This window comes from Cucurbita moschata, unplaced genomic scaffold, assembly GCF_002738365.1.
Source record: "Cucurbita moschata cultivar Rifu unplaced genomic scaffold, Cmos_1.0 Cmo_Scf00020, whole genome shotgun sequence".
NCBI classification, from domain to species: Eukaryota; Viridiplantae; Streptophyta; class Magnoliopsida; order Cucurbitales; family Cucurbitaceae; genus Cucurbita; species Cucurbita moschata.
In genome coordinates, this window is record NW_019268536.1 from 1,536,887 (window position 1) to 1,561,017 (window position 24,131).

Below are 24,131 nucleotides of genomic sequence, written 5' to 3' on the forward strand. Positions count from 1 at the left end.
AAAGGATATTATATGTTTTGTAAATGTTTTCTTTTTTCTTTTTTTTGTTAAATCACGTTTTTAATCTCTAAAGTTTTTAGAAATAGGTTCTAAATTGTATTTTGCGTTACTCTTTTTTTCTTTTTATAAGTTATAAAATAAAAAGATTAGAGCTTCTAACTTAATAGTCAAAAATATAATGTTTTAATGAATTGAGTTATACTCTTGTAGGTATGATTTTTCAGGTTAGGGTGATATTTAATCTCAAAATCATAGCTCAATAACTCCGTCCAAACCTTGTTCTAAGTATTTGAAACTTTAGATATGAACATGGAATTTTCACTCTAAAAGGATGTTGTCATTTCTATCACCTTGCCTAAAGTGTGGATTTGTGGTGCACCCTAGAAGACAGTGACCTTGCAATAGATTATCCAAGTATATCATATTTCAATAAGAACGAGTTCAAGCTTTCTCAATGAAAACAAGTATATCATATATTTTGGTCGTAAGCTATTATATGCTAGCTAAAAGGGCATTTCAAAGGCTCACTACAATCATAATCATAAAAACTATGTACATGCGTGAATATGAAAGAGATTCATATGCTTTGCGCTTACTAGTCGCTTATTAACAAACAAAGACAGCTAAAGAAAATACAAATTAGAGCAAATATAAGGAGTGAAATACCTTCATCCCTAGATTTTCATGGCAGTTGCAAAAAACTGAATGAGATTACTCCAAGAAGACCTGAATCCTGTCACTCGTTGTATCAGTAAAATCCAGCAGCACTTTTCCTCCTACTTCCTCAGCTGCATCATCTAGCAGTTGTTTGATGTTTATGCCTCCTAACGCTGTGTTCCAAACATCGCATTTTTTTTATTACAACCCAAGGAGGTGTTGAAGTTAATAATCTAAGCTACTATAACCATTAAAAAAAATTAATTAAAGTACCTGGAACTATGCTGGTTAGGGTATCCAGGGATCCAGCCTGAAAAAAGGGGAAAACCAGAACTTATCAAAAGAAAATCTGGTATGACAATACAACTTTGGCAGAGAACTGAAATTGAAAAAATGCAACCAGATTTGAAGATTGAGGACATGTACGCATCGTTTCCGACATTAAAATACCAAAATGGTCTTATTATTTATATTTGACATTAAAATAAAATTGTATAATGAGAGGGTTTGTAAAACAAAATGAAAGACTGAGGTAGAGTTACAACTTCTAAGACATTAAGATAATTCAAACCTAACTACATTTCTTAAGAACATATAATTCTGCCAATTCTTAATGAACGAAACAAAAGTGGGGTTTAAAATGTTTAAAAACCTTCATATCATTATACAAACTCAACTATTAAAATTCTATCTGCCAAGTAGGGTTACCATACCAATCAGCAGCTTGAAATAACAACAATGACAGATGCAAGGGTTATGGAACACAAAGATCACAATTGGCTGCATCACTAATCTTGGGAAGAAAGTGTGTGAGCATCGAACCATTTGATTAAAATACTACGTGAACTCATTTTGATTCCAAAAACAATCAAAAGGACAAAAGTGTGATATTCGTGAACACTTACAGGAATCCTAGCATCAAGTCTCTCAAGTCCATCTGTTCCAGTTATTTTGACTCTCAATCTCCGGGGTGAGATGTCAGAAGGGGGATGTTTTGATCCATCTGCATCAAAGTTACAGTATAAATCAGATATAGTTACTTCGACAATTTTACCTTGACGACCTTGGCCTTTCTACTCTCAATCATTTCAACCGTATGTTATGCTGCTGCTCACTGGAAAAGAACCTTATTTTTGTATCAAATAGGGTAGAACTATTAAATTGCTATGAAATTTTAGGTCAGTACAGAAATTGGATTTCAAACCAGAAAATCTTTACTGACGTACATGACTATGTAACAAAACATAAGCAATTTTTCTTTCTCAGAACTGGATATTCATACTAACATTGGCCCTCAAAAGGACTAACAAAGCTGGAAAAACAATCTATGAGCCCGCATTTACAATCTACCAAACAAAGCTGGTAAGGCATGTTGTTGCAATCTGGCTTTTTCGTTTTCGATAAGGAAATGTAATTTTACCTTCATGGATAGATAATTAATAAACATCAATTTGAAAAAGAGCTATGAAGAGTTAACTATTATTAATTATCTGCTCAAGGTCAAGCCTTTGAATTCATCGTCAAACCAAGTATTATATCCTTCAATCCTTGTAAAGCACAATAGATCCAGTTAAGGGTGAAAGAACTCCATACCTCCTGGCGAAGGAAGACTAGCAGCAGCAGCATACTTATCCTCTTCTTCATAATAACTGTTGAAACCTAATATTTCCTTCATTTCTTCAAAAGATGGCATACGTTCAGAAGGAATTTGACCTCCTTTAATTGCGAGTAGCGCATCCTATAAAAAAAGAACAGGTGACAATTGCATTTAACAAGCACTCAAGATTCAGATGAAATGTAATGTGCAAAACAATATTAAAATTAAAACTAAAATAAGGAGCAACGGTTTTCACCCTCCAAGCTCAAACTACTATTTTAACTGAAGGACCCTGTCTCACGTAGGATTTGGATGATATAACAATTAAAATACATTTCATTGCAGGAGCAGAGGATCCAATTGATCTTTTCTACAATATTATTAAGCTTTCTTTTCAGGCATCTCATGAGTTTAGTTGGGACCAACAAGAGAGAAGGTATACCATACGAGATTGCTTTCTAGATGTTTCTCCATAAATGCCTTTCGACTCCAACCCAAATCTCAATCAAAAGCACAAGGACCATACTTACAATATCCTACGCCAAAGAGAGTCAGCCTCAAGAAAGAATGTCAGTCATTTAGCCAATTGTGCCTCATTATGCTAGCTAAAGTTACCAATATCCAAAACTCTATGGTCCAATGGTCTAGACATGACCTCCCAACTTACCTTGTGAGAAAATCTCACAAATTAGACATCATGTTATCACCTACCTCAAAAATCCATTGATCATTCTCTCTTTCTACCTTGCTCTCATGCTCTTATATTCCATGAAAGAAACTTCATCTAGGTGCTACAAACATTTCAAAACAATCCTTCCGGTCTACTTCATTGACTCCCAAATTCGTAATTGTGACAAATCTGAAATCTACGATAATGGATTGATCCAAACCTTAAAAAGATTACTGTTGTAGTCTAAGAACCATTTCTTCCTTCCATTATTGTCATCCCTCGACAGACCAAAACCTTGAGCATATTCTATGCGGTAATCTTTTTGACAATAAATTAGACAGGGAATTGATGCAGGAAACAAAGAAAGTTTGTTATTTCTTTATACATTGTAAAAATGAGGAACCACCATAAATTTTCTTTCAGCCTACAAAAATAATAGCATTATTGAACAAATGAATTGAGATAATCAAATTTCCCAACTATATCCAACTTGTATGACTTCATAGTGATCAATTCTCTTGTTTATATAGGTGCAGACAGACATGCTACCTGCATCGCTCGCATGGATACGCCCATCAAGGAAAGAGGATAAACAACAACCTTATATCCAATTTCCGCAAGTTCAAGAGGACTGAGAATTGGTGTTTTACCTCCTCCTTCAAGCATATTGGCCTACAAAAATAGAAGAGAAGTATCCGTCAATTTTTTTTTTTTATTTATGCCATAATTACAGAAATTGAAGAAACTAATTACAGATTTCTAATAATGAAATACTTATGCTTGTTTGGGTGGAATATTGCATTGTCTATGAGAAATTCGTGTCAGTCAATAATCTATTGCAACATTTGCCAGAGTTTTGTAAAGCATGAAGTGCTTAAGCGCAAGGCACAGAAAAAGATGGGGGTTTTTTTTTTCTTGTGAAGAGCCCAATATAAAAATGTAAATAAAATTTGACACATGAAGAAAAATAATATTACAAACAATGGGATAACGAAAAGTTTAAGATGTTAGATCTTTTATTAGAGATTGTAGAGGGAAAAATACATATTTTAAGAATACTTCTCAGTTTCCTCCTTAATTTAAAAATAAGATAAAATAAATTTAAAAAAAAATGGGCTTCAGGCACTTTCGCAAGTATCTCAAGTACAATTCACCAAGGATACCTTGCTTCTTTGAAGCCAGATTCCCAAGGGCTTTATGGGAAGCTGATGTTGATGAAGAACAGAAATTGCAGCTTAAACGAAAATTTTATATCAAACTAGTCATGTAATGAACATTTCAACATGGGAATGTTATTCAAATTACTTCACTTTGCATCCTATGGTAAGGAAATTTCGGTCATACCATTTTAGGTACTTCAGGAGAGACTTTGCAGAAAGCCTTCATCTCTTCTACTGAAGCTAGTGCATCAATAAAAAGAATGTCAGCCCCAGCATCAGCAAAGGCCTTTGTCCTCCATAGTGCTTCATCAAGGGACACAGCCTGTCGAGCATCAGTACGAGCAACAATAACTATGTCGTAGCCACTTTCTTTTCGAGCATCAACAGCTGCTCTTATACATGACACCGCTTCCTCTCTAGACACTACTTTTCTACCTCGTGTATGTCCACAAGCCTTTGGTGATACCTGCCATGATAACCTTCTTGTCAATCAATGGGCTTAGATAACTAAGCAAATTCTTCAACAGAAAAATAAGATTTCTTTTTAAATAAATAATGATAATAATAATAAAAAGAATGGACAGGGCAATACATCCAATGATCGGTTACTTTTTGATTAAAGGATACATTGAAAAGAACTAACAGATGGACATAAAATTTTGAAGCTGATTTATGTGACTTTGTTCCAAGATATTTACTTCTTTTCCAATGCAAAGAATGTTACTAAAATAAAATTCTTTCACTGACATAAGGTCCGGTAGAAGAACTGAAATATTATTAAAAAAAACTAAATAATACGTGAGTATGACTTGTAATCTTTGACCCATGGAACAGGTGCACAGGTCTGAGATGAAGATCCAATACCAATTATTATCCTCTCACCATGAGCTGAAAAAAGTGGATATGACTTAAGTCGGTAAGAGATGTTGGATCTTATGATGCAGAAGATACACTAAAGAAATATTCACATTTGTCAATCGGAATTTTATTTATTGGGATTAACAAGTTATGCATGTAATTATACTGATTTAGGATTTTAGAGACTTCAGTCATTTAGAAATGTTCCGTTCAAGTTATTTTACGTCCAGTTCAACCTTAGACAAACTAAGTATTTGAGTTATGATTAGACCAGTAATCTGTTTCTCCCTGATTTTCCTCAATTCTTCCCATTCTCTCTATTTCTCATTTTCCAAGCATCAAAAAGACTGAAACAAAGAGAAAAGTGAAAACTATGACAAATCGAAAAGTTTCACAAGACAAAGAAAGCAGCCCATTCAGAACCCCTTCTTTCCAGAGAATCAAAGAATCGTATAAATACATGCAACTTTGGAAAAAAAATAAATAAATAAATAAAAATAAACCAACACCAATATCACTACATTATAAAAGAACCTGATCTTCGAGAATGATCCCTGCAAAGCCTGCTCGAATATATCCTTTAACAGTTCTCTTTAAATTCATTGCATTTCCATATCCATTATCACCATCTCCAATGACTGGAATTGACACGGCTTGAGTAATTTGTAGCCCTTGATCCAGCATTTCACCATATGACATAAAACCTGTATCTGGCAGTCCCAATCTAGAAGCTGATATTGAAAATCCTATAGGAAGACCAAAGTAATGTTAGTAAATTTAGTAACTATTTTAAAGCCCCATGGAACATTTAGAAAATCCAAGCATCATGGAAGTAAAGTAGAGGATTGTTTAATTGTAACTTGTTCAAAATATTATACAAGGAAAAATCCCTCTGCCTCTTTGATTTCTATAGTCCCTGCTTCATCCACACTTAATGATGATGTAATTGAAGAATCTTTGTTTAAGCGTTTAGATTCTTGTAGAAAACAGGGGAATAATCATGAATTAAGACCAAAGGAAAGGAATTATCCATAGTACAATCAACGTTTTTAAAGGTATTTTACCATCTAATTTTTAAAGGTATATGTAACAAGTAAAAGCCCAGGAAGTAAAAGTGCTAAAGAGATAAAATGATACTCTCCTGAATCCACGATGGATTTCTGGAAACCTGGAAAATGATTGGTTCCTACAAGACTTTGAATCCAGATTGACTCAATTTTGCATACTCCTTCTGGAGAAATTCCTAATTCTTTAACTAGATAGAATCAGTTCGTAAGAAGGATGCTTGTCTAGAAGTTATGATTATCAAGTTTATGCAAAACTGTACCTCACACTATTGAGGACATATTCTATTTATATTGGCAAAAGATTAACTAATAGATCCGATTTCATAGGAAACTAACGAAGTAAGCCTATTCTTATGGCATGACTAACTTCAAGCTATTCTAATGGATTGACCAATTCTAACAGTCCCCTTCAATCCCAACAAGTCTTGTACATGTTGAGATTGTTACAATGTGTAGTAAAAGGAGTTTTAGACAGTGGTTTTGTCAGGATATCAGCTACTTGATCACTTGATGAAATGAACCGAACTTCCATTGCTTTACGTGCTACTTGTTCTCGAACAAAATGAAAATCAACTTCAATATGTTTCGTTCTAGCATGAAATACTGGATTTGAAGTTAAATATGTAGCTCCGAGGTTGTCACACCAGAGGCGAGGAGCCTTTGATTGATACACGCCCAGTTCCTTCAGTAATGACTTGATCCAAATCATTTCTGCAGTAAGATTCGCAATGGCCTTGTATTCTGCTTCGGTGCTTGATCTTGACACTGTAGCCTGTTTTCTGGAACTCCATGAGATTAGATTTGCTCCAAGAAATACAGCAAAGCCGCTAGTTGAACGTCGATCATCGGGACAACCAGCCCAATCAGCATCAGAAAACCCCGACAACATCATGGTTGATTTCTGAATTTTCACTCCTAATGCTAGTGTGCCTTTGACATAACGAAGAATTCTCTTCACAGCACCCCAATGAGCATCAGTAGGTGTATGAAGATATTGACACACTTTATTGACAGCAAATGCCAAATCAGGCCTAGTCATTGTCAAATATTGTAGTGCTCCCACTGTACTTCTGTATTTGAATTGTTCTTCAGCTGATAAGGGTATTCCTTGTTCTCTGAATAATTTTTCAGCAGAACCCATTGGTGTAGACATAGGTTTGCATTTTTCCATGTTTACTCTTTTCAACAAATCTAAGGCATATCGTCTCTGTGACAGTATGATACCATCTCGTGTTTTCTTGACTTCAATACCCAGAANAAGTAAGCCTATTCTTATGGCATGACTAACTTCAAGCTATTCTAATGGATTGACCAATTCTAACAATGATGAAACCAAAGGTATAATTTCAAGGCAATACAACTTAGAAAAGTTGATCAAACATATGTTATCGACGGAAACCAAGAGCAGTGAGAGCCACAGAGGCCACCAATATCAATCTCAAACCGACTTGTATGGAGCCAAAAAAGAAGGACAAACAACGGATGTGCTAATCGATTAAGAAAAAAAAAATCGTACGATAGAAATACAAACCACTAGTAAAGCAATACGAAAATCCAGCTCTCTGGATAAGCTTAGCACTGAGAGCATCAAAGCAAGCAGGACCAAGATGAACACCAGGCGAATCCAGGATCTTCCGAAGCGCCTTCGCAGGAGTTTCTCCCATAATACCACAATTTAGTTTGTGCTGAAGAAGTAAAACAATCTACACGTTACTAGTGGCCGGATCATCCACAAAGAAAAATTGTTCATACTATAAAATTAAGAAACCCTAGATGAAGTACAATGGCGATTAACAGAGTAGTGCAGAGAAACGTACCGACGATTCGAGCGGGCACACTTGTTGAGTGAACTGTTGGAGAGAGTGTTAGCTGCAGAAGTGAGCCGCGATTGGAGAATGGAAATGGAGCAGTGAAGATGCTTAAGGTGAAGACGGGAAAATTCTGGGTCGCCACCAACAGGAAGAAGGATGGTTCGTCCTTGTTCTGCTTCTGCAATCGTGAAACTATAGGAATTTTGGACCTCAAGCAATATCGGAATAGGGGTCCTTTTATCTTTAGATTGACCAGTTTTGAGTAAGCCGGTCAACGTATACCTCAGGTCAATTTTTATTTTTTAAACAAATAACAACAGCTTTTATTTATTTATATATATATATATATAGTTGTAGTTATTTAAAATTTCTCCAAATTATTTTCTGGACCAACCCAAAATTTCGGATTGGTTGAATTAGGTTGAAGTAATTTTTTGGATTAACCCAAAAAGTCGAGTTCATTGAATTGATAACTCAACACATCAAAAAATTGTTTCTAACTTAACTCTATCCACAAATGCAGGGCCCCTTCAATAATAAAAATGATAATATGTCTGCATTTCTCATAATAACTATTGTTTAAAACTTTATGTAACCTTGGATGTCAAATGAGATCGAATATGACTCTGGAAGTTTTTTTTAGGAGAAGGCAGTGACGGAAGTTATTGAACATCAACTAAAGCAGGGATTGTGGGGATTTTCTTTACATGCTTCTTTATCCAATATTCACGTGTTTCAAATTAATATTAATATTCATAGTTTTCGATTTGCACTCAAATTTAAAATAAAAAAACAAGTTTTTTAATACTTATTTTGGGTTTTCAAAAGATACCATTGAATAGAGATTTGATTAAAAAATTGTTTTTTTAATACTTATTTTGGGTTTTCAAAGATACCATTAAAAAAAAATCAAAATATTAGTTTTAATGTAGGTGGTAGTTGAAAATATTGTTTATTTAAGTTGTCTATTTATAAGTTTTTTTCTTTTTTCTTTTTTTTTTCTTTTTTTTTTTTTTGTAAAGTTCGTTAGGTGATTTGGAGGACACTTGGAAGTGACTTGGAGGAGGTGAAATGGTGAAATAGTGTCGACTTGAAGGAGGTGACTTGGAGGAGGAGGTGACTTGGAGACTTTAAGGAGGTGACATGGAGGACACTTGGAGGGAGGTGACATGGTGTTGACTTGAAGGAGGCGACGTGGAGGAGAACACTTGGAGGTGTCTTGGAGGAGGTGACATGGTGTCAACTTGAAGGAGGCGACGTGGAGGGCACTTGGAGGTGACTTGGAGGAGGTGACATGGTGTCAACTTGAAGGAAGCAACGTGGAGGACACTTGGAGGAGGTGACATGGTGTCGACTTGAAGGAGGCAATGTGGAGAACACTTGGAGGTGACTCGGAGGAGGTGACGTGGAAGAGGACCTTGGAGGTGACTGGGTGGAGGAGGCAACATGGTGTTGACTTGGAGGAGGACACTTGGAGGTGACTCGGAGGAGGTGGCATGGTGTCGACTTGAAGGAGGCGACGACCAAGGTAGTGACATGTGTTGAATAGGTGCCTTGGAGGTGATTTGGAGGAGACAACATGGTGGTGCCTTTCATTTGTAATCCATACGTTAAACTTAACACGATAACAAACTTGAAAAACTTAACACTAATTGCTTTGGATCGATGAATGAAACATAGCGTTCTAGCCTTCAAGGGAAACATATCTCACACGATCTAAACCAACAAAACCAACAAAGTATACACTCAAAATTCATAATCCAAACATCTATATTAAGATGTGAAATTTGCTTGCATAAATAGATAGCCATAATCCAGCTACCTTGATGCAGTTGGGCACGCAGTTGTGCTTCGATAGTTCAAGCCACATCCAATCACCGGAGCTGCTGTTCAAGAAGCACAAGATTGTTATTTATTTATTTTGGATAAGAACCAAAGAAGAAAATGCACAAGATAGAAAGACAAAAAGAACATGTCATATATACAGTACACTTGGTTCTTGGACTCTAGCACTCTAAACTTACGGCATAGCTACTCCCAAAAATGTCCAAAATGTCACCCATTAATCCAAAAAGTTCAGCTAATGGATTACAGTTAATTTAATTATACAAATACTTCAACTCTAAACAACAGTTCTTTGCACCAAACCACAAAATCTAGATGAATTCAGGTTGAAAATGCCAGTTTCTGTGACTTTGAAAGAAGATATCAACTAAGAATAAGTAAACGAAACTGTTATTTACCAGTGGATAATGTTGAGGATTGTTGGTGGGGAGTCCCATATCGGCTAATTAAAGGATTGATCATGGATTTATAAGTAAGAAATAGTATGTTTATTGGTATGAGGCCTTTTGGAAAAAACAAAGTCACGAGAGTTTATGCTCAAAGTGGACAATATCATCATACCATTGTGGAGATTCGTGTAAAGGAACTCAGATAATTTTGCATACCAGAAGCATTTGCAGTGTAATTCGAAGTACGTACAAATGTCATTAGTGCTGGTTTTCAAATTTGAGTATACCTTCATTCGCTCCGGGATTTTTATGACAGTCGCAACGAACAAAATGAAGTTACTCCAGAAAGACTTCAATTCGGTCACCCATGCCATCAACAAAATCCAGTAAAAGTTTCCCTCCCACTTCACCAGCTGCATCGTCCATCAGTTCTTTGATATTCACACCTCCCAAAGCTGTGCTTCACAAACATGTCAATTTCATTGGCCATAAAGTAATAGTCAAACAAAGTTTAATTTTTGGTCAATTTGAGGGTAAGTAAAAACTACCTGGAACTATATTTGTTAGTCCTTCCAAGAATCCCGCCTGAAATAGAGATATATCAATAACTCCTCAAAACAATGAACTAGTAATAGTGGAAGAAACAACCTACAGTAGAACAAGGACCTCGTTCTGACACCCCGTATTACAAAGAATATATAACTTCACCGTTTTGAACTCTCAGCCAGTGAAAATTGATTCATTTAGCCAAATTACCAGCTGATATCGACAATATTCAGCAGCTTATAAGAATACAAATTCACATAACATGCTAGTATGACAACGTGAAGATCATGCTCATACTTGCGTTCGTGATCCTGAATTTTACAGCTCATTTACCTAAAAAAGATGCAGCCTGCTGGTGCTTTTATATATCTGTCGTTGTTACTGTTTTTGAATATGATACCGACACATTTGTTCTATAAACACATCTAAAAAGACACTAAAAGAACATTTCATACTTGATACTTACAGGAATCCTGACATCAAGTCTCTCAAATCCATCTCTTCCAGTTATTTTGACTCTCAATCTCCGGGACCAGATACCAGAGAAGGGACCTTTTGATTCATCTGCATCGTAGCTTCTGTATATCTCAGGAGTAATCACTTCGACAACTGGACCTTGAGGATTTTCGTCTTTCTTCTCTGAATCATCTTCGACCCTCCGTTGAAGACTGCTTATGTTACTCTCCACTGATAAAACAACCTTAATTTATATGTAGTAACAGTAGAACTAATAAATTACTAGAAAAAATTACTGTCAAGCGCAAAGCAGATTAGGCTACAAGGGAACAGAAAACCTTTGCCAAGTATAATCACATTATTAAAAAAATTATGTGCCTTAGTATTTTCCAACAAATTAAAGATTTATCATAATACTCTCTCAGGTGAACTAAAATGCAAGCAGATTAAGATATACTTTGTGTGGGTTCTTTTTTCTTTTCTTTTCTTTTTTTTTGGTCCGATTGTCTTCCTTTGATTTTTGGTTCTTTGTTGCTGGATTCTTTCTGTTTGTTTGCTTACGGTTTTTAATTGCATTTCCCTTTTCGGGAGACGGCCGTCTTGGCCTATTTTTATTTGACAGTTATTTCTTTTTCTTTTCTCCTTTTGGAGGGCTGTTTCTTGGAACATTCTATATTGTTTCATCTATCAATTAAAAGAATTGTTCGGATTCGAATGCTTGTATTAGCTTAATAAAGATCTGTTGCATTTACACAATGACTTTTTATTTTGGTTAAATTATAGAACATCTATGAACTTTGGAAAATGTTTCAATTATCTTCTTAGATTTTTAATGCTTCAAAATGCGTCCTCAAAGACTTTTTCATTAAAACAATGAAGGAAAATTTGCACAACAACTAATGTGTAAAAATTACAATGCATGTATGATATCATGTAAATTGATGAAATAGTTGATGTGTAAAATTGATTGTATTTTTTTAATAAACAAACCAAGCTTTCTTTGAGAAAAATAAGTACGACAAAAAAAGGGAGCCCAAGAACAAACTACAGAAAAGGGCTCCAATTCAACAAAACTGAACCAGAATCATAATTACAACAGAAACTAGAGCTGAGGTTGAAAGGAGTAGTAACTTATCCTACGCGGGGGAGTAGTAACTTATCTTCTAAATTTTCAAAATTGAATGATATAAAAAATTGGATGTAATTTTGCTACTAGTAAAAGCTTCTAGCTTGGCCCATAAAGTACAATAGATTCACATCACTAGGAGAGAGTGAAAGATCTACATACCTTTTATTGAAGGCTGGCTAACAGCAGAAGCATATTTCCTCTCTTCTTCATAGTAAGAGTTGAAACCCAATATTTCCTTCATCTCTCCAAAAGTTGGCAAGGTTCCAGGAGAAGGCAATCGGCCTCCTTTAATTGCAAGCAGTGCATCCTGCAAGTCCAAATGTAGGGAAAAACTATAACATCCTGATTTTTCCTCTAAGGCTATCTAGATATTTTACACTTAAAAGGGCTAAATGTAATTTTCCAAACAATAACATTCCAGGATTATTTACCAGCCAATTTTTAGATTTTGCAATAAAAATTTTCTTAATGAAAAGGGAATTTGCGTTGTAATGGTTTAAGGGAGAAACACTTCATAAATAAATTAAAAAAAGCCATAAAAAGCGCTGATTCCATCATTCCTCCAGGGATCTAGCTTTCCCTTGAATGACTGGTGTTTCTTTCATTCCAAATCAACCAAAAGATGACTCTAGCCATGTGATTCCACAAGAGTTTCTCGGACTGCTTTAAAGAAACACCCTCCTGTTTGCAACTACATAATTTAACCTTTTTCCAAGCATGTTTTTTTAGAAACAAGTACCTTCTCCTAAGTCCATAGATTAGGAAATTGGATATCGAAGCCTACACATTTCCTCCCTAGAGGAATTTCCTTCCTCTAATAAGAAACAGTTTTTTCATTTAATATATGAGAACTAAAAAGAAACCAGGATACTACTGAAAGGCACTCAAAATGGCGTTGATGACAAAGGAATCGTAATTATAAAATAGAGTAGATATCATCACCAGGTAGAAGCACTAAATGAACTATAATCTAAAAGTGTTCCCAATTTATCTAGTCCTAAAAAATTCTGGGTTTCTTTCTTACCAATTTGACCAAAATATAATATTAATTCCTACCATTAATATTGCATGAGTTCCAAATAGAATGAGTTTCAACCCATTATTTGTATTAATCATTTAATATTGTGCTGTGCCAGAACGCCTTGTAACTTCTCCTAACTTGAATGAAAAGTTTGCTATAAAATTTTCTGAATACTATGATCAAAGCTTTCATGCATACTATAGGTGAAGACATGCCATACCTGCATTGCCCGAATTGATACGCCAACCAAGGAAAGAGGGTAAGCAACAAGTTTATATCCAATTTCCTCCAGTTCTAGAGGATTAAAAATGGGTGTCTTTCCTCCTCCTTCAAGCATATTGGCCTAAACAAAAGTAGAAAACACATACCAGTCAATTATTAATCACTCACTGACTGGAATATCATGAAAATTATGTGTCCTAAACGTATGAAAGTTTAACAGAGAACAACATATAAGACAAAGTATACAACTTGTTTCCAAAACACGTAATCTAATCAGACTTCGGTTTGAATCTCGCCAGCTTTCAAGGGATTCTATCTCCTTTATATTATAGAGATATTACTCACCATGGAAATTGTTTTCCTTGTATATTGGTTCCTCGCTATATTTTCAGTTTCTTTAATCAGACTTCCTCATTATATAGTTTGTTGTTTCTCCTTATTTGCATGCACAGTCCCTTTTATTTCTTCAATAAATAATAGGGAAAAAGAGGAAAAAATAGAAACCTTTAAACTTCAGTTCATTCTCACTCCTCTATTTAGTTTTGAATTACAGTCTAATCAAGCAAAAAAAAAAAAAAACAAAAAAAAAGATAATTCCACTAAAAGTGGCCCTACCAAGTCCAAACTAGGCTACCAACTCTTTACACACATGCACCAAAAGTTATAAATGAGAAATGATGTCAAGAAGAGTTGAAACCCAGATCATTTGACAATTGTGCTAATATCATGAAAATGCATAAAAAGTATATCAATGGCATTGCCATGAACATGATGACTTAATTTTCCCTTGTTTCAAAATTACAGCTTCATCAGTAAAATGGTCCATAGTCTATTAGTAATTCCTGTCTTTTACTTGCACACATTAATATTCCATCATAATATCGTGGAGAACATAAACAGTAATATTGTTTTAAATTGTGAAATTGTCACTTGAAGACTCTGCATTAGCAACATTTAAAAAGAAAAACTTTTATGTCAGTCATTCGTGCATCAAAAAGTTGAATGCATATTGTTCGATTTGTATTTTCTGGTAAGGAGATCAGAAGATACCATTTTGGGTATTTTGGGTGAGATTTTACAAAAGGCCTCCATCTCGTCTTTTGAAGCTAGTGCATCAATGAAAAGAACATCAGCTCCAGCATCTGCAAAGGCCCTAGCTCTCCACAGTGATTCACTAAGAGACACTGCTTGACGAGAATCAGTTCGTGCTACAATGACAATGTCAGAACCACTTTCTTTTCTAGCATCAACGGCTGCTTTTATCCGCAACACAGCCTCCTCTCTAGATACCACTTTCCTACCTTGCGTATGGCCACAAGCTTTTGGAGATACCTTGCCATGATAATCTTGTAAGCAAAAAAAAATTGCTAGATAACTGAGGAAATTCTATGATGAAAAACTAAATACTTCATGGAATGAAAATGCTAGTTACAAAAAGTACTGGGTTTAAGGGATGAAAAGAAAAATAAGCAGAGATAGTAGGTTTTCTTGCCGAGAGCATTGCTAGATTCAAATTTTCCTTCTCAAATTTTTTGTTTATGAGAAACCATGCTTATATTAAGAAGAAATTAAAGAATACAAAAGGTCCCGGGATACAAAAAAAAAAAAAAAAAAAAAAAAAAACCACTCCAGAGGAGCCAAGCAACAAACTATACAAAAAAAAGCTCAAATGCCAAATAATCTGACCTAACAGGTAATTACATAAATCCTTGGAAACTGACGCCTAAACAGAGGAGCTAAACCTCACAAGAGACCAAACCTCGTCTCAAGTCCTCTCCATCCCTATACATTCAATGATTCCTTTCAAACCAAAGACCCAAAGGCTGTCCAAATATTCTCTTAGAATGAGAGAATAGAAATTGTACAATGCCAAATAAGCTATTTAGGACAACTAGAACAAATAAAAGAAGAAACAGACAAATAAATAAGCATGATATATTTTCATCATTGATCCACGAAAAAAAATGCTTGCTTCATATAGAGATCAAATTTTATTTTTATAATTTTTATTTCATCTTTCATCTTTTATAATTCATACTTATTTTTACCTTTCTTTTTATCATTTTTATTTTGACTCTCTTGTGGAGTGTATCTTTTGAGCTTTAGTTCCTTTCCATTTCTTCAATGAAAAGTTTCATTTCTTGTCAAAAATAAATAAATAAATACAAGTTCAATCAATTCGAGACGGTTCGCTTAGTTCTGACAACTAACTCACTTCCACTCTAACGAATTTATTAAGTAACTACAAATATGCCAATAGGACTAATATTTCTAATTAATCCCTACTAGTATTCATAACATATTGATTGGTTCAGTGATTTTATACTTTCATTCTTCTCCTCTATACCTTTATTTTCTTGTTCTCTCTTTAGTTATAAGTTCATCATCAAAAGGACAAACACAAAGAGAAAGGAGAAATGAAGTTAATAGGATAAACCACAAATTCACATGATGAAGACAGCAGCTCGAAGAGAACAACTTTTCTATAACTTTTGATTGTCAGAAACCGGATTTCATGTAGATAAATAAAATATAGTTACTTCTAGTGTTCAGGCAGAGCAGAACATTTAAAATTGTTATAAAAGAACCTGATCTTCTAGTATGATCCCCGCAAAGCCTGCTCTAATATATCCTTTAACAGTCCTCTTCACATTCATTGCGTTTCCATATCCATTATCACCATCCCCAATGACAGGAATGGACACCGATTGAGTGATTAGTTGCCCTTGATCCAACATTTCACCATATGATATGAAACCTGTGTCTGGCAACGCCAATCTAGCAGCCGATATAGAAAAACCTGCACGAAAGGCCAATTCAAAATCACACTAGCTTGCATGACTATAGAAAATCTTTCAGTGACAATCCATACTAAAAATGCAGATAAAGGAATTTCTTCCAGCACGCTAGCGGCAACTAACATATTCAACTCAGAATTAACACTTATGGTCAGATTCTCATCAGTTCAATAATTTCTCACCTCTCCGAAAATTATTTCAATTGAATAAAATCAAAACGTTGAAGAGAGAAAGAGAGAGGCACAGACCACTGGTAAAGCAGTAAAGAAAACCAGCTCTCTCGACTAGCTTAGCACTGAGAGCATCGAAACAAGCGGGGCCTTGGTGAACGCCAGGCATCTCCAGAATCCTCCGGAGCGCCTTTGCTGGAGATTCAGCCATGAATTCGTCGTTGTTTCTAGCTGACATCGCCATGATTTGTGAGACCCGCTTCTGGTGCGGATTGCGGGAGAGAGAAATGGTCCGTTTGATCGAAGGCCGCCATGAGGGAGACAGATGAAGTGAATGCGGCGGTGGGGAAGGCAACTGGAAGCGGAGAGGCGATCTGTGAGAGAGTGGAAGTGAGAGACAAGCATCTTTACTCGCCACCCGGAGCTCCATCGCAAGTTTACGGTTGAAATTGGCTTAAAGCGATGGAAGAACACACAAGTATAAATGATCAATTCACTCACTAATAACCTTCTTATTATGTGCTAAGCCACTTTGGTTAAAAAAAAAAAAGCATTTTGGTCTTTATATTTGGGACTTAGTTTCTATGTTAGTCATTGTAATTTCAACACAATCCATCCTTTCCTTTTTCTCCCTCGTGAACGCTCGAATCATTGTCACCACATTGACGTTGCCGGTCGTTGTTCCTCACCTTCACTCACCATAGACGAGCCGCAATCAACTTTCATCATGTCTCGTTCGCTCCTTTTGTATGAATTGTCGTCGTCACAATGACATCATCAGTCGTCTACTCAAAGCATATTGAAGTCGTTCACTTTCACTCACCTCAAACGAGACAAGACTGGTGCTATCTCGCTTCAATAATCAACCGACAACCCTCCCTTTGACGTTTACCACGCCTCTCCACCAAATTCAGTGTGTAGAGAAGTACGTGTGCACCTCTAATAGACTCATGTCTTCCGTTTGGAGTCTCGGGCAAGAAGATGGTTTAGACTAGTTCAACACATTTTTTGATCTGTACAACACTTTTCGAATTGGTCCAAGTCTGATCCAGCGAGTTTCTATATCGTTTAGTGTAGCATAGTCCAATTCTAATGCGTTACAATCTAGTTTTAGCGCATTACACTCTGTTCCACTGTTCACCTCAATCAATATTGGTTCTTGTCTTGTTTCAGCCTAAGCTCTTTAAGTAACAGTATGAATTATAGGAAAGTTGTTTTCTTTGTCATGATTATGGGTCGGTGAATTTGGACTCTAATGGAATTGGACCTAAATGAATGATTATGATACTATTTTACATTCTAGTTACACGCGTCCATAGTCTCAGTCTATGGAGGATTAATACTCGTTTAGTGGATCCATGTGCATGTGTCACGAGTCATCTGTAGACACGCCAAGAGCGATGAGTCTCGGTCTCACATGTTATGATAGTGATAGATATGTTGCACATGTTTGCATTTTCCCGACTAAACAATGGGTTCACTTGTTGGGTATTTTTAAATATTCAACCGTTTCCAAACATTTTTTTCGTAAGAGTAAAGACATCTTAGACAATGATTGGAACGGAGGTATTTACATTCAGATTTCACATAAACCAGGCCTGACCTTGTGGACAACACCGAAATCCGAAATATGTGGTGTCTGTCTTATGTCCTTTTGAGTCCTGTGCTTCACAATCTCAATATCATTGTTTAAATTTTTTGCAGCCCATCAATTTTTTCTTTGTATATAAAAACGGAATTGATGAACCCATTTGTTATTTTCTACATTTATTAAACTGAGATTTCTGAACACGTTGGGACTTGGACATCTTCCCTTTTCGCTGACGCTTGAATCTTCATGACCAATTCTTATTGCGAAGTGTTCGTGGAGACGGCCCATCACAGTTCGGTTCGACTTTGATCTCTCATGGCGATCGCTGTAGCTTCTTCACTTACCTTTGGTAATCGTATAATTCGCTTCTTTTTATGTATCGAGTTCATTCTTCGCATTTGGGATCATCGATTGTGTTGAACTGATTTGTTTTCCTAGACGAATTGATTGTCTGGACATTTTTTTTAAATGGAGGGCCATCGATCATCGATTTCCAAGGTGTTTTTGAATACCCAGGTTATTTTGTTTGAATCGGGGTTTCGTCTGTTTGGATCGAGAAAGAAGAACAACTGATGAATTTATAGTATGTGTTCGTCCGGGGAGTCTGGTTTTTCCATATAATTGTTTAGGGTTTAGGTTTTGTGAGCTTTAGAAGCTCTGGGGATTTCCATTTTGTCCTCCGCCATGTGAACTTGTCGTTGGGGCATATATAATGCAATGGGAAGAAATTAATGTGAATTAGGATCTCTAGTTCATGACAATTTATTCATTTTGCCCTGATTTCAATTTCAAGGCATTTTGATAAAATCCTTCGTTTTGTAGCATTTGTTTTAGGTTTTGTTCTTAATCTCCACTTTTCCAATGTCATACAGAAGGGGCTTGTTGCTCGACATCTCATGCATTCACAAGCAGGTGGAGTAGATCTTCTTTTGATGTCCGGTGAGTTCATGATTTTGGTGGGTTATGATCCATTGTTGTAGCTCGTTCTTAATCTGTTTGTTTAAAATTTTCATTGAAAAACAGCTAAGGATTATAGAGAAGGATATAAATAAGAATCAAAATAATACTTAATCCTCTTCAACAAATAGCCTAAAACAATTATTCAATCAAATCTTTGAAATAAAGGTCAAGAACGTTAGGCCCCGAGCAAAAGAGACTAACGGAAGAAAAAAGAGATCCGATACTGCACATTAGATCGAAAGTCAGCTTTTGAAAAAGGTGAGAAGAGATATGACAACTGAGAACCAACTCAAATACTTCCCACCACTTAACTGAGAACCAACTTGAGAATGAATCTATAATCTTTACTCTCCTAGTTTGTTCCTGGTTGTAATGTTTCGAGTTTTATATGCTTTGAGGTTATGTTTTGTGCACCATAGGGAAGGTGCAGATGCATATGCTTTTAAAGTGTGATATGTCCAATAGTTTCTCAAGCCTACACATTGTAAGTCTAGTTGTTGTCTTGTGATATTAATCGAGATGCTTCTAACTTGGCTTTGACGGTTGAGATAACTACAATCAAGTCTCTGGAGGGCCTTTCTTAGAGGGTAGAGACCTCTTGGGAGGGCGTTTGGTCCCCAGTCAAGCTTAATCGCCTTGATCGTGGGCGTTTGTTGCCAAAAACTTCTGTAATTAGTCGTAAGGTCTTATTCGTTTTTTGGCCCCTTTTTATGTTAGGCTTCTCTTTTAGGCTTCTTTTTTGTTCTTTCATTTTTATCACAATGAAAGTTGGGTTTCTCAATGGAAAATGGTAAAAAGAAAGAAAAAAAAAAGAAAAGATAACAGAATGTATTTCCATTTTTACCTTTTGTTTTTTGGTTTCAGCCAAGAGGTCCTTTGACTTCATGAATTGAATATTTGTTTCTTGTTTCTGTGGTAAGTTTTAGTGGCAGAAATCCAATATTTGGATCCACAGAATTTCATTGGTTGTCCAAGGGACGTGATCTTTGCTTGTCAAAAGTTTCAGTTGCTGCTGATTACCCAGATTCTGTTCCAGATTCATCAAGTTATTTAACTAACAAAGGTTATCATCCTCTTGAAGATCTAAAAGTTCGCAAAAGAGCACGGAATACTGAACTCACTGCTGCAGAAGTAGCAAGGACAGCCGTGGAGGTTTGGATTGCACTGCGCGTGTTTTCTCTTGATCGTTTTTTATGTTTTTGGGTAAAATAGAAGTTAGCTGACATGTAGTTAATGAAAATTGTTGTATAATATGGTGATAACATTAAGGTAGAAGCAAGTATGGTTTCACCTCTTGACTCTGTCTTCGTATTAGGTGAATAGCAATGCTTTGCTGTTATTTCCTGGAACTGTGCACAGTGAACCACATGAACGGGTATCGTGGGATGAGTTTCAATATGTTATCGACGATTATGGAGGTTTTATTTTCTTTTCACTATATTTTTTATTTGCTCTTGTTAATGGTTTGTCACTTGTATGTATACGCTCGTATTGATCTTAGTGACTGAATCAAACTTGGTAATATTTTGTTCCGTTCAGATTTGTATTTTGAAATTTTTGACAGTGCGAACATGTTAGAAGATCGTGGAGCGCACAATCCAGTGGTAAGGATCTACGTATTATAGATTATAACTCTTTAAAATGTCCTAAAGTTTCTCTACTTTCTTTCTCGTACCCCAATATGGTAGAGAGTTTATGGTATTTATGAGACTTCTTCACCCACAGACTGCTTTGATTGGAATGGACATTCAAATGTATGAGAGTAGGACAGTTGGAGATTATATTGCGGCTGATAGTGTCTATGGTGATGTTCTTCCTTTTGGTTTTGATTATATTGAGGTAAGTACTTAGTTATCAGGTCTGATTTTCCTATATTCTTTATTCTAGAGTTAATGTAGCCACATTTCAATTGGTCTTATAGGCAGTGGAAACCGATTTAGCCGATAATCCGGTTGACTGGGGAGTTTCAGATGTTTCGAGCTTGGTTCATCCTATATACTTTGCCAAGTGTTTGAACAAGGTGATTGCCACCAGTACTTCGTTTTCGTTATTACCACATGCCTTACATTATATAACATATTGTTGCAAATAGCTTAGTTATTAGACTATTTTAACATCACATCCCGCTCCTAGGAACTAGGTTTGTAATACGTTCGTTAGAACGAGGAAAGTTCAATAAACTCGTTATTAAATGTTTGTTACCTAATAGGTTATCAATATGGAATATGACAGAAAGATGAAGCATCCTTCAAATGGAGTTTCCATTTTGGGATGTCTCAGACCTGCATATGCTGATGAAGAATCTTATATAAGAAGATTATTTTACTTTGAAGAAAGTGAAGGCTTCAACAATGAATGGAAAGGTAACTTCCTCATATGATGAATACTCGGTACTAGAGTAGCAAATCTGGTTCTGTTTCCGAACCATTCTGTTAAATGGTTCAATATTATACTTTCATGGATCGTTTAGAAAACACTTTAACGAGTGAGATATGAAGATGATAGGGGGAAATGGTGAGATATATTATGGGCTGGTCGATATTTCTTCGTAATTGGGTGATATATAAAGATACATAAAATGTATTGTGAGATAATTCCGAGATTACAAGTCCTTTGACTTTGAAAGATGTTCATTCGTTGACTCGGTCGAGCAACTTCCATCCTTAAGTAAAGGTTTTCAAGGTTTGTTGACATCAAAGTTGGTTGACTTTCTTTGTTCTTCCACATTATTCTACCATTTGAGGTATAATGATGAAGATCCACTTACAACTTTCAGGTTGTTTTCCGGGGAAAATCGTAGTTTCCCTGATGTTATTTTTATCTAAGGCTTAAGTATCATGAATGATAGCATCTCTCCATTCGGGGTCCTTAAACGCCTTGTGAATACTGTTAGGAATTCAATGTTAGTGATGGTAAAAGTAAAGATCCGTGTTCCTTAGGTCGGTTTGCTTGGGCTCGTTGCCTTTTTGAATGATACTCCAACAATTATTAGTTCTAGATGTAGGTTCCATTCATGAACCTCGTTTTATAATAACATACCTGGAATCTCTACTTGTGGTTTTGAATCAGGATTTGATTTATGAGAAGTACTAGAAGGTTCTACATTTGCACGGTTTTTATTTTCTCCTTTCGGTATAAACAAAAGAGTCACGGATTCATTACTTGTGGTTAAGTGTATATATTTCTACCTTCTTTTAAGCACTATAGGCTCATTGTTGATCGAGTTCTTCCTAGTCATTTCGTTCAGATTTAAATGGCGAAACCTTGAGATTCGAGTCCAAAAGTGATCGAAGCAGCCAACGATCCACTCTCTACAGGTTGGAGACAATGAGAATTGAGCTCTTCTCTGTGTATGGAGTTCAGGTGTGTACTTGATTACCCTTTTGCTCCTGCTTTCCTGGCTTATATCAGTACTTATCTGATCTGTAGTAGGGCCAGTAAGATTAGAATGACAAGAATAAATGTAAGAGCTATTTATCATATCAGTAAAGAGAAGAGTTACAAAATGAAAGATAGACATGAATTGATTTAGCATGAAGCAAAAGAAGAACAAAAATAATTCAGAAAGGTTTGGCATTTGGTAACTTAGGCATGCTAGTTTTGAATGGGGTTTTGCAGTCTGAAGTTAGTTTGCAAGATTTTGAAGATGCTGAACCTGATATTCTTCTGCACTCTACCGCGGAAATTGTAGAGCGTTTTCGTGAGAAGGGTATTAGGTGTAATATTGCCCTTAAAGCTCTTTGCAAAAAGAAGGGTCTTCATGTTCAGGTAATTCTTTTTCATTGTTTTTGTTATGATGTTTTTGCAACTCGGGAAAGCCTAAAGAGGACAATAGATGCTAGCGGTGGGCTTGAACTGTTACAAAAACCTTCCTATCTAAGTTGATGCGTTATTGTATTATCTTGGATATGATATACTTAATTAGTGTTTTTATTTTATTCATTTTGCTTTTCTAATACGAAACGACCAGCTTTACAAATTGAAGGGCAAAGGGACAAGGTGTCCTCTCCCCAACCCAAAAGGATTTACACGAAAACTGTGAGATCCCGCATTGGTTGGAGAGGAGAACAAACCTTATAAAAGCGTGAAAACCTCCCTAATAGACGCGTTTTAAAACCTTGAGGAGAAGTTCAGAAGGGAAAACCCAAAGATGACAATATTTGCTAGTGGTGGGTTTGGACGGTTACAAATGATATCAGAGCTAGACACCGGACAGTGTGCCAGTGAGGGGCTCCAAGGGGGGTGGATTGTGAGATCCCGCGTTGGTTGGAGAGGAGAACAAAACATTCCTTGTAAGGGTGTGAAAATCTCTCCCTAGTAGACATGTTTTAAAACCTTGAGGAAAAGTCTAAAAAAAACAATATTTACTGACGGTGGACTTAGGCTGTTACAAAAACCTTCCACAGTTAAATTTGTGTTCCTCAGCCAACTATGAGTAATCGGATTTTATTATTTACTGTCCTCTCACTCATTCATCAGTGATTTAGTTCAAGTGATTTAGTTCATGTTACCCGTAATAGATGCGTTTTAAAACCTTGATGCATCTGTTTGAATTTCTTTAGCTGAATCCAATAACTTCTGCAGATTGATAGTGTGCGATATATGTTTATCAGGATGCTACTTTGATCGGAGTCGATAGTCTCGGCATGGATGTGAGGGTATGTTTCGGGGTAGAAGTACGGACTTATCGATTTCCCTTCAAACTCCGGGTAAGCCACCTACACCTTCATGGTCTGGTTTATATAAAGTTTTACTAACGCCACCTTCCTTCAGGGATGAACATTTTACCTTTTAGCCATAGCTGCTGCCCTGTTAAAACTACATCATCCTTTTTCTATGTTGTTTGTAGGCAACATCAGAAGTTGCAGCAGAAAAACAGATTCAGCAACTCTTGTTCCCACGATCTCGTCGTAAACGATTACGAAGCCATGGGGATGGAATGGGAGATACTGCCAGTTTTTAGAACACCCAGAAATAAATTACAAAGCTAAGGGGACTTGTTTACTCATATCTGTCATAGAATTAGTCTTGGTTTCAGAATTGTACAGTTTGATAATTTATCCTATTTCTTATGGATTCCCTTTGCCTGCTCTTGTTCTTGTTCTTGACTGTCATATCTGAATTCCCTTGTTCAATGGTAGGCACGGCATTGATGAATGCCCAGATATTGAAAACTTTATAAGA

At 36.0% G+C, this 24,131-nt stretch overlaps 3 protein-coding genes across 7 annotated transcripts; 1 reads left to right on the forward strand and 2 right to left on the reverse strand.

Moving 5' to 3' along the window:
- Positions 1 to 409: 409 nt before the first annotated feature.
- LOC111457862 (2,3-dimethylmalate lyase-like) lies at positions 410 to 8,049 on the reverse strand. Of its 2 annotated transcripts, none has more exons than XM_023100285.1 (9): positions 7,827 to 8,049; positions 7,541 to 7,712; positions 5,477 to 5,688; positions 4,269 to 4,550; positions 3,474 to 3,596; positions 2,251 to 2,395; positions 1,563 to 1,660; positions 931 to 967; positions 410 to 830 (listed from the first exon to the last, which is right to left on the reverse strand). In XM_023100285.1, the coding sequence occupies exons 2-9, from the start codon at positions 7,671 to 7,673 to the stop codon at positions 712 to 714; spliced, it is 1,149 nt and encodes a 382-aa protein (XP_022956053.1). In that variant the 5' UTR covers positions 7,674 to 7,712; positions 7,827 to 8,049; the 3' UTR covers positions 410 to 711. The 2 variants fall into 2 exon arrangements, with proteins under 2 accessions (XP_022956053.1, XP_022956052.1); XM_023100284.1 differs by having other exon boundaries at positions 7,541 to 7,694; positions 7,827 to 8,044.
- Positions 8,050 to 9,459: 1,410 nt separating this feature from the next.
- On the reverse strand, positions 9,460 to 16,892 carry LOC111457859 (2,3-dimethylmalate lyase-like). 2 transcript variants are annotated; one of them, XM_023100278.1, is made up of 9 exons: positions 16,475 to 16,892; positions 16,017 to 16,228; positions 14,479 to 14,760; positions 13,427 to 13,549; positions 12,345 to 12,492; positions 11,067 to 11,287; positions 10,603 to 10,639; positions 10,342 to 10,509; positions 9,460 to 9,703 (listed from the first exon to the last, which is right to left on the reverse strand). In XM_023100278.1, exons 1-8 carry the CDS (start codon positions 16,824 to 16,826, stop codon positions 10,391 to 10,393), a joined length of 1,494 nt encoding a protein of 497 aa, XP_022956046.1. In that variant the 5' UTR covers positions 16,827 to 16,892; the 3' UTR covers positions 9,460 to 9,703; positions 10,342 to 10,390. The 2 variants fall into 2 exon arrangements, with proteins under 2 accessions (XP_022956046.1, XP_022956045.1); XM_023100277.1 differs by having other exon boundaries at positions 9,460 to 9,706.
- Positions 16,893 to 18,085: 1,193 nt separating this feature from the next.
- LOC111457860 (uncharacterized protein At3g49140-like) lies at positions 18,086 to 24,115 on the forward strand. 3 transcript variants are annotated; one of them, XM_023100280.1, is made up of 12 exons: positions 18,086 to 18,336; positions 18,860 to 18,926; positions 19,868 to 20,099; positions 20,263 to 20,365; positions 20,487 to 20,551; positions 20,673 to 20,786; positions 20,869 to 20,967; positions 21,157 to 21,310; positions 22,195 to 22,310; positions 22,566 to 22,715; positions 23,561 to 23,656; positions 23,797 to 24,115. In XM_023100280.1, the coding sequence occupies exons 1-12, from the start codon at positions 18,303 to 18,305 to the stop codon at positions 23,908 to 23,910; spliced, it is 1,344 nt and encodes a 447-aa protein (XP_022956048.1). In that variant the 5' UTR covers positions 18,086 to 18,302; the 3' UTR covers positions 23,911 to 24,115. The 3 variants fall into 3 exon arrangements, with proteins under 3 accessions (XP_022956048.1, XP_022956049.1, XP_022956050.1); XM_023100281.1 differs by having other exon boundaries at positions 18,087 to 18,336; positions 19,874 to 20,099; XM_023100282.1 differs by having other exon boundaries at positions 18,087 to 18,336; positions 19,954 to 20,099.
- Positions 24,116 to 24,131: the final 16 nt, after the last annotated feature.